We start from the raw sequence: 17,396 nt of genomic DNA, 5'->3' as shown, positions 1-17,396 counted from the left end.
AAAATGTGCTGGCCAATTTCATTTTAAGTTGTGACAACACATTCCCTCATTATGAAGTAGAAGCTAAAATAAAGATGCAGGATACAATCAAACGGAAATGACAATTAAACTCCAGGGTAAATTAAGCTAGAAGGCAATAAGGGTGTTCGTTTTTGTGGCATTGTGTGTATGTGACTGTGTGTGTGTGTGTTAGTGGTCAGACAGCTGAAATGTGTTGTGACTATTCCCCTGGAGACAGTGTTAACACACATATACAAAGACTGACACGCACACACACACACACACACGCACAATGTTTAGCAAAGTCACTCTTGCTCATCACTTTAGGATGCTCTTCTTCCTGTCCTGTCTTTGTTCTTGTTCATAAAATTTGCTCCCTCACTCTCTTTCATTTACTCCCTCCCACACACACACACATACACGGTTGCCTTCCTTCAGGCTCTTCGCATGTACGCCTCATCCTGCTTCCCCTATGTACTGCCTTCCTCTTTTCACTTTTTGTTTTACAATTTAATTCAGCTCCATTTGGATGGTGCTGGCACAGAAATCCATCACTGCACACTCTGCTGCCAAAGCAAATATGAACTCTGTCTGCCTCAATCTCTCTCCCTCTCTCTCCATTTAAACGCTCACTCACTTCCTTTTGCTGTGACCACACTCACACAAACACACACTTACTAAATTTAGTCCAGCTCTGTTTGAATAGCATCAGCACAGAAACACACCAGTAGAATATATAAAGCAAATGAAAATCTCTCTTTGTTTTTACATGTACAGTGACGACTTTTTCCTCTCTTTTTCTTATTCTTGTGAGGACAATTGAATACCACACAATGGAGAAGAATTAGCAACACACATGCACAGGCAATGACATACACACACCTCTTCTTGTAGTTCAGCATTCCTCTCAGTCATCAGCTGTAGTTCAGCTTTAACTTGGCTCAGCTGTAGTGCCTCCTGCTGTTGGGAGCGCTGCAGCTCCTGGTGTATCTCCTCCTCTCTCCTCCTCCTCCTCTCCTCCTGCAGCTCATCTTGCAGTCCTCGTAGCTCCTGCTCTCTCTCCTCCATCTGGAGAAGAAACAAGAAATAGAATCCAATTTGTGAATATTTACATTTTCATTTAATTATGACTATTTAACTGTTAATGTGTTTTGTCAAAAACGGTTAAAAGGAAAGAAACACCAAAGAAACTGGAGGATGGCTTTAGATTAGCTCTTTACTCACTCATTCATAAATATCATTCATCGCATCATCACCATCATCATGTGATATCTCAAATACCAAAAGAAATTATGCTTTTCAGCATTCTGCTTTTACACTGACTCACTCAAATGTATAGTAAAGATTACAGGGAAATCTAGATGATATAAATGTCATCAATTCTGAGTCATATGTCGACATGTTTTCTGTTACCTCGTCTAGATTTTGCACAGGACGTGGGTAGGTGGGGAATTTTCAGTGCCAGACACAGTGGGAGTGGACGGGGTTGAGATGGAATTCTCAGTTTTACTATACTGCTGGAAATTCATTAACTGTCATAATAGTGGTCATAAGTCTATTGAAACTTCCTTGTGTTTTGGTTGTTACTCATACTGTAAGCGACTATGCTATGGGCAGATATATATTTCAGGGTATGGGTAATATTTGGAAGCCTGTTCACCGAATGTGTTTTCTGTTGTCTCACCCCGACTGTCTAGATTAAAAGTCTGAAACATCTCTCGCTCTCTGTCTTTCTTCTTTCTTTCTCCCTCTCTGTGTGTACTGAGAGGGAGAAAGAAAGAAGAAAGACAGACAGCAAGTACATGTAATCTCTACATAAAGAGTACATCACCACTCGCTGCATGCATGTGTGTGTGTCAGTAGTCTGTAGAGTGTGTTCAATATGGTGGCTCCAATGATGCGGAAGGCATGTGAGGGAATTAATCACACACATACAACATAAAGAGGATTACAAACAGTAACATAGACTGATCAGACAAGCATTACACGCAGTGGGAACTCCTGCGCTTCAATTCCTGGAAGGCAGAAAGTCACAGAGAGAAAACAGACAGGCAGACAGTGGTCGTGTGTAGAGGGAAGTGAAGCAACCAAAGGAGAAGAAAGAAGGAGAAGACAAGAAAAAAATAAATATACTGAGTGAAGCATATTCTTCATTCTTCATAATCTCTGCGACCACAGAATGATCTATCTTCATGTCATCTATTCTCATTTCTTCTCTAAATTTGGTGACTGAAAGATATGAAAAGAGGAAGGGGGTTAGAGCAGGAAAGCTGGAGAGGAGGGCATGGGAAAAAAGAAGGATTATTGAAGAAGCTTTATATTGTAAATATAACAACTATAAGCTGCCTATTACAAATTTCATTGATATATTTTTGCAATGTAATGTTGTTTTCAGTGGTCATTTTTATTTATTTTATTTTCACCTTCTGCTGAAGCTGTGTGCAGTCTCGCTGGTACTGTTGATGCAGCAGTTGGTTCTTCTCCCTGTCAATTGTCAGCTCTAACTCCACCTCCCTGCGAAGCTCCTCCATCTTCTCTCTCAGGTGCAATGCATTCTGGGTTCTCTGCTCCTCCAGGGCTGCAGCCAGCTACAAAATCAAAGACAAAGACAACGGACACATTTCCACACCAGGACACACAATAATGACAACGCTATTGCACATGAAGTTTTGCCATTTAAAACAGACTTCTGAGACTTTTGAACATGTAAAATAAACTTTTCATCATCAATAACAGTGCGTGATGAAAACTCCAAGTAGAAGTTCAGTCTAGCCTGCATCCTAAGGCCTGTCTAATTCCTAAAAGAGACCGTGAAGTGTTGATTTTTTCATGATATAAACAGGAAGGAGGAAGGTCACACAAAGCTTTGTCACAGAGTTTAACAAAAAGTGCAGAGAGAGACATGAGGAGACAGCAGTGGTGTATCAAATTGCTGGGTGCAAAACACTCATACAACCTGAAAATGTGTCTAATGAAAACCTTTGAATGTTTTTGTAGCTGCAAGGGAAGGTTTTCAAAAAGATTTGGCATTGCTCTCTAACCCTTTAAAACACATCAGTGCTCTATAAACACATTTAATAGCCTCTAACCACTAAAAGACATTAAGTTATTGTTTCATGTTGCGATATATATATCACTCCTGTGCGAGTTCTAAATAGAAACAATGTCTTAACCCTATTCATAGTATATGAGGGAGATTTTGGTTATGCAGTGTGTGACAGCAGTGTGACTGGCCTTGTCAACAGACTCTGGCAGTCAAAACTTGAATTGTTGGGGACATAAAACGCCAGCTTTGGCTCTTGTAAGAGTGTCACTGAAGTTGCATGTGACATATTTTTAGAGAGTGTAAAAATGTGTATATTTGAGCCTGTGTGTGCGTGTGTATTATGCTTGAGGTTTGAGAGACTGTTTGAAACACTATTGCGTGTGTTGGATCAAATGAGAAAACACCACTTCCTCTTTGCTGGGTGAATGTACGTGTGAGGAGCATGGATGGTTTGCGTGTGTATATCCTTTTGCGTGTGTGTGAGTGCGTGTATGTGTGTATGCACACAGCTGCCATTTGTATTTAAAAAGTGCACAAGAGTGACCACTTCCTTCCATGGGTATAAGCCCATGTGAAGTCAGGAAGCCCATAATGAACAACAACCTGTATTGACGTGTGTGCAGGAGCTGTCCTAGTGCATACATCATTCTTTACATGTGCAGTATATGTTGTAGTGTGTGTGTCATATGGCATGTGACAGTCTTATATCTACAGTATGTTTGGCACTTTTAATAGAATATAATAGACTAAGCCAAACATAATTCTCTAATCTGTTCTGTTACAGTTTCTCATTGATTACTGTGACCAAAAATGCTTGATGAAACTGTGGGTTTCTGTGATGGAATTTGTGGAGTTAAATGTGTTTTTGCTGCAGAAGTGGGTCAGTGGTGAAGATCAAGTGAAACATACTGTAGTGCTCAAACAGAACTGTTGACGGACGAAAGTTGACGGACTTTTAACCCTAAGCTTAAGAGAATCATATGCTGTAGTGATAGTTTAGTCCCACTGGTATCTCAAATTCCTGACATTGTGGTGTGCATAATTTAAAAAAAGTAAATAAATTACTAAAGGTACAACAGCTGAAAATACTTGTAGTCTGAGCAGTTTTATTCCTTTAACTCAACAGTACAGTATGCATAAAAAAATAAATAAATCAACCAACCAATATGTGCTGTAATTCGAGACTTCTTGTTGTTCTGGCTGACTGTATGCAAATAAAAGCCTGGACATGGTTACCTTTCAAAGTGTACAGAACTCCCTTTTTTCTACTGTATGTTACAATTTTTAATTCAAAGAGTGCCATGACAGAATTACAAGCACTTTTCCTTTTAATGCATACACATGATGGTAATTTTGCTACAACTGCAAGTTATAGAAAATTGGTTGACTTATGTTGTGATTCAAAAAGGTAAACATTATATTTTACTGTATTGTATGGACTGTATATCAACTGATTCTGTTCGACTCTTTTACTTATAACCTGACAACTGGAGCAATGGACCTCAACCTCGAAATCTGTATCATGGCCTTCAATATTAAAACCAGTGGTAACCTGATCCTTCTTAAGCAAAGGTGCAGCACTGTTAAATGTACAGCAACAATGTTTTTCTTATAAAACGATATTATAATTTGTAAAAAAAAAAAAAAAAGAAAGAAAAAGAAATGAGACAGAAACAAAATATGAGACAACAGTGATTTGATGCTATTTTTTTTTTTTTTGGTGAAAGTTCCTCTTTGTTGTGACGATTAACTAAACCTCAGTGACTCTTGCCGCCAGACAGGCAGACAGTCAGAGACACTCTTGCACTGTTTGACTAATAAAAGACAGATTGGTTTCGTATGTGTGTGTGTGTGTGTGTGTGTGTTTGTGTGTGTATTTAGTTTATCTGGTGTCAAACAGACTGGTGGTCTTGGAGCCTCATAATCTTATCCACATTGTGTGTGTCAGGATCCTCGCTGTTAAACTCCTCTGAACTGTGACAATGGCTTGGATGCTGTCCTAACGTCTATTTACTTCAACACACTGGAACGAAATGTCTGCCAGTCACAAACTGATACACCCACAGTCACTAAGCTTATGAGTAATGCTTTGATCTGTTTGAGTTCATCCTACATAATTAAAACATGACATCTATAGACCATATAACCAATATCCAGTTACACCAGGTAATTAGATTACACTGGTAAAGCCTTTATTTAGCTACAAGGATGACTATCTTCTTGACTATCTGCTGATACTGAGTCTGGGCCAGTGTTTATTTTATTTTACATACATAATTTTTTTTTCAGTATCTGTGTTACCAGATTTTGTGAGAGTGTGTTGCTGAGACGGAGACAGGTTTCAAACATAGTTAATTTTGTCCTAATTTGTCTGTCTGAAAAACGCCATTTTAGTGTCAGAATGTTTAGAAGACATGTGGCTTGTGAAAAATGTCCACCCTGTTAAAAATTAACAAACCACCTACTGATTGTTAGTATTGGTAAAGAATTACCTTTGAGGCCATTTGCTGTCTGCAATCTTCCTCCATCTTGTTCAGGGCTCTGCCATGGGACTCTATCAATATCTCCCTGTAAACACACACACGAGAAAAACAGAAACTAATGAAGTAATGTACTGTACGTACAACTTAAATGTCCTCTAGAATATTGTACCTTTAAAAAAATTGTATCTAAATAAATCTGATACCATCAAGCATCCACAGTGTAATGAGAAGATCATCAACATCTGAAACCATGTTCAAATAGCAACTGCCCTAGGACCAAATAACTAATTCCCTTACTTGATACAGCAGCGCCCAACAGTCTTCCATCTGTTTCTAAATCCATTACTGCTCTGCTGTAAATGCCTTGAGATTCCCATATGAGACCAACTAACAAGTTCACAGTCGTTGACTGCTTTAGCTTCTGGAGTTTTACAAAGACCCTCTGTGCCCTCGATGTAAATGAAGACACCCAAGCACAGACATATAGAGAAAATGCAAAAAGAAACAACAAATCAGCAATATATTCTGACACCAAATACAAAATCAGAGAAACAGACTTGCACACAAAATAACATGCAGTGACACAGGCAGACATGAAATTTGAGCTTTAACAGTCATTGAGTGAAATAAGTGTAAAATACTCTCTCTCTGTCTGTCTCTCTCACACACGCAAGATTGCATTAACCATTTTTACACTGCAGCACTTTCTGCAGTTGAATAGATAAGTAAGTAAATAAGCCAACATCACATCTATATCTGTCATGAGCCAAAAAGCTCTGATAATATTTACACGTGTTTCTTTTTTGATTATCCTCTCAGCATGTTGGGTTGCATAAAGAATATATAACAAGAACACTCCCAAACGTCTCTGTGGAAAGAGAGACCGGGATGAGGAAGGAAAAGAAAGAAAAAAAGAGTGAGATGGAGATGAGATAGCTAGAATGGGTGAATTTAATTGATTTGTTGATCTTCTGTCCAAACATAATATGTCGTTTCAGCAGCTGGTCTGGCTGATAAGATGTGAAGCAGCATAAATCTTAATCCAGCCAGAGACAAGTTCAGGAATTGACAGTTTATCACCAATGTTTATACAGCTAGAGTTGGCGGAAAAGGTTCTTTGAGGGAGCTCTCAACGAATTTGAGCAGCAGCAAGGATTCTGCTGGAAGAACTAATCACCCAAAAACAACGACATAAGCTATATGAAACAGAACTCTGATAGCTGTATGAATATTGGAGCTTAGCAAAGTCAGTAATAGCAAAAAAGGTGTTGCATATGCACACACACACACACAATGGCATAAGAACATTTCAAATCATACCCGTTAAAAAATCGTAGCCCTATATGTGACACTGCCACTGCCTTATAGCACTTGTGTGTGTAAGGAAATATAGGTATAGTATAGGAAAAGCATGTGAGCTGATGTCTGTGTGTGTGTATGTGCACACTTCATGTGTATATCTGATGGTGGAGTAGATGATCTACAGTATAATAAAGAGCAGCAGCTACATTCCATCTTTTCCTAGTCGGGGCAGACACAATATTATTCACTCCACTGGCTCTGGCTAATCACGTCAGCCTACTCACCCCACACACACACTGAGAAGCACAAAAATAGATGCAGACAGACAGCCATGCATGAGCGCTCCCCAAGAGTTGCACGTTTGATGCCAAGATCTGACTCCTAAAGCTCATTTAATTGTGTCCCATCCTTGTTAAAAGATGGGATTCAGAGAGGAGATGTAAGCTTTACAAGAAAAAAAGGCTGTTGCTGTTAAAGCATTATGAAACTACCCACCAGTTTTGCAGTTAAGTCTTAGCTGTAAGTGAGGATTTGACAGTTTTATAGAGCTGAAGCATTTTTAATATGTAAAAAACTGCTGATGCATACAGTGTTTGTGTGTATCTGTATGTGAGTGTGTTTGAGTGCTTGCATGTTTGTGTCCCACTGTCAGATGTAATTCCGGTTCTCTGATTATCAAAAAAAGTAGACCCCTCCAAAGGTAGTGAACCAGAAGATTTAATATCAACTTTGAGCCTGTATGTGTGTGTGTGTCTGTGCGTGTGTGTGACCCCCCGGGGAGCGTGAGCGTGCAGATTCAGCGCTCAGAAGGAGGTCTGGGGGGATTACAGGGAGGAATGATGGGAAAATCTGGGAGCACTCTCTCATTCACTCACACGCCAGGCTGCTTTTAAGGACAGGCGAGTGTGCAGTGTAAGCGGCTGCTACCTCATCAAAAGGCACATAACATTTTTCCACTTTATGCTGATACAATCTTTGTGTGCACACGCAGACAAAGAAGGCTGACTCGACTCCAAATGATATCCGATTTTTACAGCGAAGCTCAAGGGCAATTTTAAATAGTTTTTATTGTGTATGAATCAACAATGTAGATCAACAGTTAACTTGAATCTCCGCTGACATCATCTCTTACATCCTCTATGCTTTTTTCAGGGACATAACTCTCCACCTGGAAAGATGATTAAGATTTCAAAGTCGAGAATCTTCTCACACTCACCCACGCGTTCAAAGCAGGAACGGACTGCCTTGTAAAAATTTGACATACGAATTTAAATCACTGGCAATTTATGACAAGTGAATAAAAAGGACGCAGAGAGCCACAATAAAAGTAAAAGACCCAGACAAGAATTATATAATTCTTTCCAGGGAGAAAAATTGAGAAAATACAGAAACAGAAGAGAGAGAAAAGAGTTGTAAGAGAGCAGTAAACATAGCTGAAGGAAGTATCCTATAGCTGTGTTGTTGACATTAATCGTTTAAAGTCTTTTATTAGCCTAACTGTATAAAGCCTAAGGCATTAAACCACTTCTCTGTATAGGGACAGACAAAAGGGAGAGTTTTTGGGATCACAATTTCTGTCACGAAAACATTCCTCCACTGCTTGAAACCACTTGAATCAAGTCCTCTCACATTTAACAGATGGATGAGGAACCACACAGATACTCCTGACCTCTCTTGACTTTTAAATCTTTTACTCTCTCCACTTTCTGCCACTTTCACTATTTTTCCCCTCTCCCTCCTCTTTTCCTCTCTCGCGCTGTCTCTCTGTTTTTAACTTTGTGTCAGTTATAGCGAATCAAGGGCAAGCTGTCATGTTTCGTGTGTGTGTGTGTAGATCGTGTGCGGCCCCTATGACCCAGGCTGTGTGCATGCGAGAGCCAGACAGTGTGTGAAGTAACCACTGCAACCACAGTCACGGTCTCCATCCCTCCTCCCTACAACAATCCCTCAACCTCTGCCTCCCACCCTCTCGCTCTCTAAGCCTCCTCTCCTCTATACCTTCCTTCATCCCTCTCCACTCATATGTCTTTCCCTCACTTCCTTCCATCCCACCGCCCCTCAATCCCACAGCCCTGGCCTGGTGAAACCATTGTCTGCTGGTTACTATGCTTGTCTTTTCACTTCACTGGCTTTCATCAACACGTGCATTGTTCCACATAACTAGATTCATAACTGCAGGTCCAAGTCAACCTATAGACAATGGAGGAAATTATCCTTGTCATCGTGACTGAGTGACCTTTTTCAGTAGCAGTAATTTGGCTTTAATTTTTGACTCATTTTACAAACATCAGTTTTGGAGGACAGATTTTGCTCATAACTGGCCATTTATAGTGCTGAATAAATCATTATATAGGTTTGTTCTTTATGTACACTTTTTATTTTGCTATGGCCGTTTTATTTAAAAAAATCTAGTGTTAACTCTTATCCTTTAACCACCTATACTTACTATACTGCTTTATAGTATAAAGCAGAATTATCATGTGTACTAACGTCTGCAAAAATGTTCAACTCATTAACTTTACACATTCTAAATGAGCTACTTTGAAATGCTATAAAGTGTCAGAAAATTACGAGTATTTGACACCTGACTGCAGCAAAAGGCATATAGTAGATTAAACATTACGTGGGCATGAAGTGGGGAATTAAGCTATATTTTCTCTTCCCACAGCCTCCTACTGGAAATAAACTGTTTTAAAGGCCACCTTAACCCACATTAACCCTCCAAAGGGCTTATTACACAAGGGATATTGTGGTAGTTTAAGGTTTTATTTTGTAGTGTGTTTCTCCTCTTGTGTGTCTTGTGGCTTTACTTCCTGTCTTTGTTTGCTTTCCCTCCAGTTTTGATTGTTTGCCCTTCCTTGATTGTTTGCACCTGTGTCTCGTTGGCTCACCTCCCCTAGGGTATTTAATCCGGGTCTCTGTCTTTGTTCAGTATTGGATCATTGTTGCTACTGTCTGGTGTGATTCCTGTCTGATGTTGCACCTATCTTGAGTTTTGTTCCTGTCTTGTGAGTGTCCTGACATTTGTGTGTGTTGCCGTTTGGTGCACTTTTTGTTGTACCACCACTACTGCCAGCCGGAAACCCATTTTCCTGTTGCCTGTTCATTACCTGTCTGCCTAACGGTCTGCCTGTAAGCCACACCACCCCCAATAAACATGGTAGCCATCTGGCTACTTCACCTCATACCACTTCCTGATCATCTGCCTTTGGGTCCATATACCACTACACAGCACATATGACAGATATATCCTCAGTATAAAATGTATTTTAACTCTACACAACAATTTACCACAGTTACAATGGCATTGCATAAATGGGTCCCGGGGGTGGAAAGATGGCGTTGGTTTCTGGTTAGATCATGCAACAGAGGTGTTGGGACAGAGGGATGTGCAGTGACAGGGTGGCACAGAGGGTGGAGTGTGTGTTTGGGGGTGTGTGTGAATTAGATAACAGGGGTTAGAGGAGGACAAAGATGGAATCAGATTAGATTAATACAGGAGGCTTGGTAAGAGGAAGCAGGAGAAGTGGTGATAAGGCATATACTGTAGAAATGTAGGATAAATCTGTGTGTGTACGTGCAAGTGTGTACAAAACCGATGTAAGAACAAGGGAACAGCGTGTCCTTTCATGGGTCACTGGAGGTCAGTGGAAGTGGTCAAATCTCTTATAACGAGGAAAAAAAAGTCTTGGAATGCGTGTGCGTGCACGTATGTGTGAATGCTTGTGGTCGGGAAATAAAGTGAGTACAGTCATCTCAGTAATCCAGCCTTTTCCTCTCTGAGAGTCTGAAGAAAGGACATTTAGACACACATTGACCATTAGACCTCCAACAACTGAACTCTCTAAGTTCAGCTGAGGATGCCGCAGAGAAACAGGCTTGGGTGTCTCTTTGTGTCCCATCAAGCCTTTGATATTTATTTAAATAATGAGATCAACTGGAAAAATTAAACAATTTCAGCCTAGAGGGGCATGCTTTCACTTTCAAGTCTACCACTGAGTTTTAGCGCTCAGATATTTGGTCATCATTCTTATATTTCTGCAATTTGTTGGGAATCAATTGGCTCATAAAAATATATCAAAACTGATACTATCACCTCTAATTATCTACAGCAAAAAAAGCTATTGTTTTAACACTCTTTGAAAGGATTGTTCAATAGAATAATTAAATCAAAGGACATTTTCACAAATTACCTGTAATCCCTACCCATCATAAGACTTTGATTTCACTACGCAATGCTTGCTGGTGTTTCTCCTTGCCAACAGGACAGAAAGTTTGACTGTACAAAGCAATAAGAAAACTTTTGATGGTAAAGACCAGATGAACCGATGATGAAAACACGCACAAACCACAGACTGTATAAAAGAAATGGACATAGCCACCGTGTGGACTACCGTTTTGAAGCCTCGAGTTTTGCATTTTGACCGTTGCCATCTTGGTTTTTTGGAACCAGAAATGAACATATTTGGATGAGAGCATACAGCTGGGGAAGTATACGCATTGCTATGCATCTATCCTGATTGACAGGTTGCAGTGGTAGCGACTTGTCAATCACAACATAGACACACCCTAAAGCATACCCTTTTGTACTGTCTATTTTACTCTAAATGGGACCATAATTTACAAAATGAACTTCATGCTGTATTGAAGAAGACTTGAAACTAGTGACTGAGACCATAAACCAGTTAGAAAACCGTTTACTGAGGTAATAAATCAAGTGAGGGTCATTTTCTCATAGACTTCTATACAATTGGACTTCTTTTTGCAACCAGTGGAGTCACCCCCTGCTGGCCAGTAGAAAGAATGCAGGTTTAAGGCACTTCCCATTGCCTTCACTTTTCAGTCCCGGAGGTTGCTGCTTGGCACACACACACACACACACACATACACATATATATATACAACCGTCTACCGTCAAGTGTGTGTTTTATGTTTTTATATCCTGGTGGGGACTTTAACCTTAATGCACACCAACCCATGAGGACTTGTGTCACCGTGGGGACAAAAATTGAGGTCCCCACAGATATAGACTGCTTTTTGAGGGTTAAGACTTGGTTTTAGTGTACAGGTTACAAATAGGTTAGGGTTAGAGTAAGGGTTAAGGTTAGGCATTTAGTTGTGATGGTTAAGGTTAGGGTAAGGGGCTTGGGAAAGCATTATGTCATTGACTGTCCCCCACGGGGATAGTGAAACAAACGTGTATGAACTTGTTTGAGATCCTGAAAGGGAAAACAAAACCCTCTTAGGCAAGATGTCGGAAGGAGTATTTCCTATGTGAGGCCAACTCCATGATGAAGGTCATAGGTTGCAGTGCTGTGCCATAAATGTATATGATATACTGCATATACAAATATATAAATTTGTCATGTATTTGGCTTCTGCTCTACAGTACATATTTCTTTCAGTGCCAGGGTCCTCAATTTATTACCTGGAGAGACAGCTGTGTAGTAAACAACTACTCAACAAAATATAGCTTTCCATGACCATTTCCATGGTCCATGACCAAGTGTTTCTGCTTGTACCTTCTATGATTAATCATTAATCATTTTGTTTCACACTGTCACAGTTTTTCATATAATGCATTATGGGGTTTTCAGACCATGTCTTCTCACAGAAATATAAAACAGTTAAATGCAAATAAATGACAAGGCAACACAAACCACTTATCAATGAAAAGGGATCATCCTTATGCCGCATTGTAAAGAATGATTCTGTGATTCATTTTTTAAGATTCACTTCCTGTCACTGCAGCAGCATCATCTGAGTCTGGAGCACAGAATGTAGCACTATGTAACACCCCTGAGGTTTGAGCTCTGTCCAGCTCTGCAAACAGAGCAATCAGGGACATGTAGCCAAAAAACAAAAAAAACCAAAAAACAACCTACAGTACCTACAAGTATTGACATGGATAAACACCCAAAAATGCAAGGTTATTGAGCAGTGTGCTGGGCAGTGTGAGCCAGCCACACACAGAGAGTTAACACCTTACATAAGAGACTGGGCACAGCTCCCAACTATTAGATCACTCTGCTCTCATAGAAAGACGTAGGCCCTTGGCTTTGCATTGACAAGAACACATACACAGGATTCCTGCCTGCACTCACCCCATGCCCTCTCAGACACAAAAGGGTTGTAAATATTTAACATTAGAACAAAACAGTCTATTTCCCAACCAGGGATTTAGACAGCCATCAGTCTGTGGTTGTGGTGTCACTGTTAAGAAAAGCAAAGCAAAGCACAGCGGTGCACTGAAGCTGGTCCCAGTAAGCTTTAATTGGTCTGCAATTCAACCCAATATGACATGGGTTTCTGACAAGCTTTGAGTAGGACCAGAACACCAAAGTCAACTCTATGTTTTATAATAGTAAACTCTGACAAGCATGTTTGTGACTAAATCACTGATGGCTCATTTTTTGTTTCTGTCTCATTTGTAACTGTTTTACAAATTAATGTTAGCATAAATAGTTGTTTCCCAAAACATTGTACTATTCCTATAAAGTGGTCATATTATGCTCATTTTCAGGTTTTTAATTTTACTTTGGGGTTGTATCAGAATAGGTTTACATGGTTTCATTTTCAAAAAACACCATATTTTTTCTCATAATGCACATTGCTGCAGCATCTCTTTTCCCCCTGTGTCTTGAATGCTCTGTTTTAGCTACAGAGTGAGGCATCTCATTTCTATTCGATCTTTGTTGGGAGTTGCACATGCGCAGTACCTAGGTAAGGACTACTAGCCAATCAGAAGCAGAGTAGGGTGGGTCCTGACGAGCAAGGTAGTGTGATCCAAAACAAAGCTGCTTCAGCCGCTAACTATGGCTTCAGTTGAGCCGTACATGTTCGAGCCCGAGTCTGATACTGAAACACAGGCAGAACAACCTGAACCAACTTCACAACTTAGACAGGAGCAAGACGTTTCAGAGTGGTAAATTGTTAATTTGAAACTAATTTATCTTTCATACGTAACGTTTTAACTGTACATCACAGTATCAACTTTATAACATTATTTTAATTTCATATATAGGTGTACTTGTGGAAACTGCTCAATTTGTGCATTATGACACGTGTTACATAGTGACGTAGATATGTTACAGAAGTAAAGGCTGGACTACAATCTAGCTGTTTTCAGGCAGTTCAGGAGCAGTGTTTTCTGTGGGAGAGGGTAACTGGACTTTGGGGTTTTTCACTTTGCAAACCTATTACATGCACAAAAAAGATATATAACACATTAAAGGACAGGGGAAAGCCAATAATATGACCCCTTTAAAGCCCATGAAAACTTGGTTTCAAATCTTAAGTATGTCTCTATAAAAATTCAGCTAATGTGCTTCATCAGAACTGTGTGGGTGTGATTTGATCAGATTTGACTGACAGTAACCAAACAACCCACCAATTGTCTTCAGTTTCTGATTCAAATGTTCCTAAATGCTGATTGGTGTTTTCAAGTATGTGACATCACCATTTTCAAAACAAAACCCTATCCACTTCAAACTAGTGAGAAGAGTACAGAAACAAAAGAACAACAGAAATCTCTCAAGTGAAACGGCCAAAACTGTTCTAACTTTGGCAGAAAATGTTGTGTTTATGTAAGACTCTATCACACATGGTAAGAAACTGATTGAGAAAATAGGTTTTGTACCAGTTTGTGTACCAGCCTATTACTGGTGCTAAAATTTAAGATCATCATACATATTTCAAGGTTCAAGATTCGTTTCTCCATTTTTTAGGGTGTACATAAACAATCAGAATCAGATTAGTAAAATATTTGTGAATAGAAAAGAAGTAGATGTAAAAAGAGCAGAACAGATATCACAATCATGACCTTTCTGTCCTCAGCTCTCTCTTTTCCTGCTGGACCTTCTCCAGAGCTTCCCTCAGTCGTGTCACTTCCTCTTCAGCCACGCAGTACTTCCTGTTCATTTGTTCCTCTCTCTGCTGCCATGACGACAGCTGCTCCTGTACGGTGTCGCATCTTCGTTGGCATGACAACCACCTCTCATGTTTCTCCTCCAACTCCCCTTTTAACCTGTTGAAAAGACGCAGAAGATGAGAGTGAGCGCAAACACACCGATGGTTACTGTCTGTTACATAAGAGAGAAGCCATTTATTTTCCAACCTTATCAGGCTCCTTCTAGTCAGGTTCTTGACACACACAAACACACCACAACTGGGCCAAACTCTCAATTCAAACACACATTCTGTTTTTCTTTTTAGTAAAACCAACAGACAAGGCTTTCCACACAGGTACCAAATCACTGTAGTGTTGTACTGACAGTTAACTTATATCAAGTAATACTGAGAATACCCACTTATGCACACATATTGCACGTACATGAAAACATGATAATGAAAATTTTGTGAATGTGTGTACATATATGTCAGTATCTGTGTCGGTCTGCCTCAGTGCAATATTAGTGCTTCAAGCAGATTTCCCCCTTCATCAGGAGACAGTCGAGTTGGATCAAATGTTTTTGGAAAGAGAGTTCAAGTAAAGAAAGAGATGGACTGACAAAGAGAGAAAGAGCAGTTAAGTGGTATCAAACACAGGAAAAGCTGTTTTCTTATCTCTCCTTACTCTGAGGAAAGGTTTGCGAATAGAAATGACAGTTTTAATATGTCACTATGTTGACGGTCAGTGTTATGGCAGTTGGTATCTGTTTTATGTTTACATATGAAGAGAAACTGCAGTGACATTTAAAAAAACATCTCATATTTCTTACTGGAACTGTCTACATCTCTTATTTATTACTGGAATAATTGTCTCGTTGCAGACTTATTTTATTATTATTTATATTTATATTCTATTAGTACTTCTATTCCTGTGTGCATTGAGTGATAGTGAGCAGCTGTAACGTTTCCCCTCGGGGATCAATAAAGTTATTTCTGATTCTGATTCTGATTAAAACAATTTGAACAAAGTGAAACTGGACAGATTCACAACCCATTCAACTTTAAAGCTGCAACTACTAACTAGCATCTTCTTATTAATTTCTCTTCAGAAACCTAAGCTTCTTGACCAGATAAACATTATCTTTAGCCACCCATGGGCTCCAATCTTGGACAGTTTGGTGAATTGTTGTCACCCATTACATTTTCTCTCAGCTATGGGAGGGGGTTTGCTCCCTCTCTCCAACCGCTCATCCCTTCTAAATAGCTTCCAACCCCCCAGTGGAGTGCTATCATATGTTGAGCTGTATAGGAGCCAGAGGGTGAGATCAGAGACTGCTGTGTGGGAAGGGAAATAAATCGACAGTGTAATTGAACACACCAGGCCGCCAGTGGCTTAGAAAAAGAATACCAGCAGATACCATGTGAAAAAATACACACCCCACATACATCTAACGCCTGCATGGAAAGATGAGAGGCTCCATGTGTATATATGTCTGTCTGTGGGTGTATGCATGTGGGTTGGGTGTGTTTGCACATGTGTCTGCCTGTGCATTAGTGTGATGCACTCCAACAAAAGTACCACTTTGCCTCTGCATATCTACAGTATGTGCGTGCCTCTGTGCACAGATGAGTGTGTGTGAGAAACATGACTCCATGCCAACTAAAGAGTGCTTCCATCTGTTGCGCAAGCCTCACACGAGACTCTCTGCTGTGTCACTGGCACTTTATGGAGCCTAAGATCTCCTCAACTGATCCAAGAGCAGATCTCAACTGACACTAATATCCCCACCTCTCTCTGGGAGGAAGGAGATGGAGAAGAGAAATGAAGCAGAGGAAGAGGATGTTTTGGGGGAGAATGAGTGGGATGAGTACAGGGATTGTGGGAAAGTTGGAGAAGGGAAAGGATGGGAATTTATCACGAGATAAAACAAAACTGCATAGAAAAAGAAAGAGGAGAAGTCAGTATACCTGAGGATTTTTTCTCTGTGCTCTTTCTCAGAGTCTTTCTGGTGGTACAGCTGCTCCTCTGTCTGTCTCTTCTGCTCCCTGGAGACACAAAGTGCATGGCATGTTCACTTAATTTTCACCAAAAATAAATACTTTCTTCTCTTCCTAAAATGTAATTCACATTAATTGCACCCACATTTCACATTCAGGCAGAGGGAAATATAATATATACTCCCAGAGTATGTTTTTACAATTTCATTGTGTCATTGAAAAGTACTTGAGCAAGATACCAAATCCATACAACTGCTATTCTGTGTAGTCTTAAGCTTGAATCTCAATGTGGAAGAAGCCAAGCTGAACAATGAATTCTCCCTCTGGGATCAGTAAAAGTTCAAGACAGCTTCCTGTATATCACGACTCGTTTGGCTTGCACAATACTATTGGTTATCACTTTACACCTGAGCAACTTTCCAAAAGTCATTTAGATTTTTTTTGTTCAAAGTAAATTCAAAGTAAATAAGCTGTGTGCATGTGTGTTTTCTTCTTCCATGTGCAGCTGCTGCCTCGCTCTTGAGAAAGTAAATTGGAAATCAGTTTTAATTCTAATTCTGCGTGCCAATGACAGTATGTGGTACTCCCGCCTCCTGTGCACATACCCACACACACAGACTTTACCCCAACCCTCCTAACCCTGTCGGCTTCTCAGCCTAATCCCCTCTCTGGCGGCA

The 17,396-nt window shown here is 40.0% G+C and overlaps 1 protein-coding gene across 4 annotated transcripts in view; it reads right to left on the bottom strand.

Moving 5' to 3' along the window:
• Positions 1 to 17,396, bottom strand: part of lekr1 (leucine, glutamate and lysine rich 1) — a 76,127-nt gene that overhangs the window by 5,635 nt on the left and 53,096 nt on the right. For all 4 annotated transcript variants that reach the window (XM_044203176.1, XM_044203175.1, XM_044203177.1 and 1 more), the window contains 5 exons: positions 16,690 to 16,767; positions 14,654 to 14,857; positions 5,539 to 5,614; positions 2,424 to 2,588; positions 883 to 1,068 (listed from right to left, as the gene is read on the bottom strand). In XM_044203176.1, the coding sequence (XP_044059111.1) occupies positions 883 to 1,068; positions 2,424 to 2,588; positions 5,539 to 5,614; positions 14,654 to 14,857; positions 16,690 to 16,767 (709 nt within the window). The remainder of the gene's footprint in view (positions 1 to 882; positions 1,069 to 2,423; positions 2,589 to 5,538; positions 5,615 to 14,653; positions 14,858 to 16,689; positions 16,768 to 17,396) is intronic.

The sequence above is a fragment of the Siniperca chuatsi genome, linkage group LG7 (genome assembly GCF_020085105.1).
Source record: "Siniperca chuatsi isolate FFG_IHB_CAS linkage group LG7, ASM2008510v1, whole genome shotgun sequence".
Classification (NCBI taxonomy): Eukaryota; Metazoa; Chordata; class Actinopteri; order Centrarchiformes; family Sinipercidae; genus Siniperca; species Siniperca chuatsi.
Note: the sequence above shows the minus strand (reverse complement) of the source record. Positions and strands in the feature narration are given on the sequence as shown.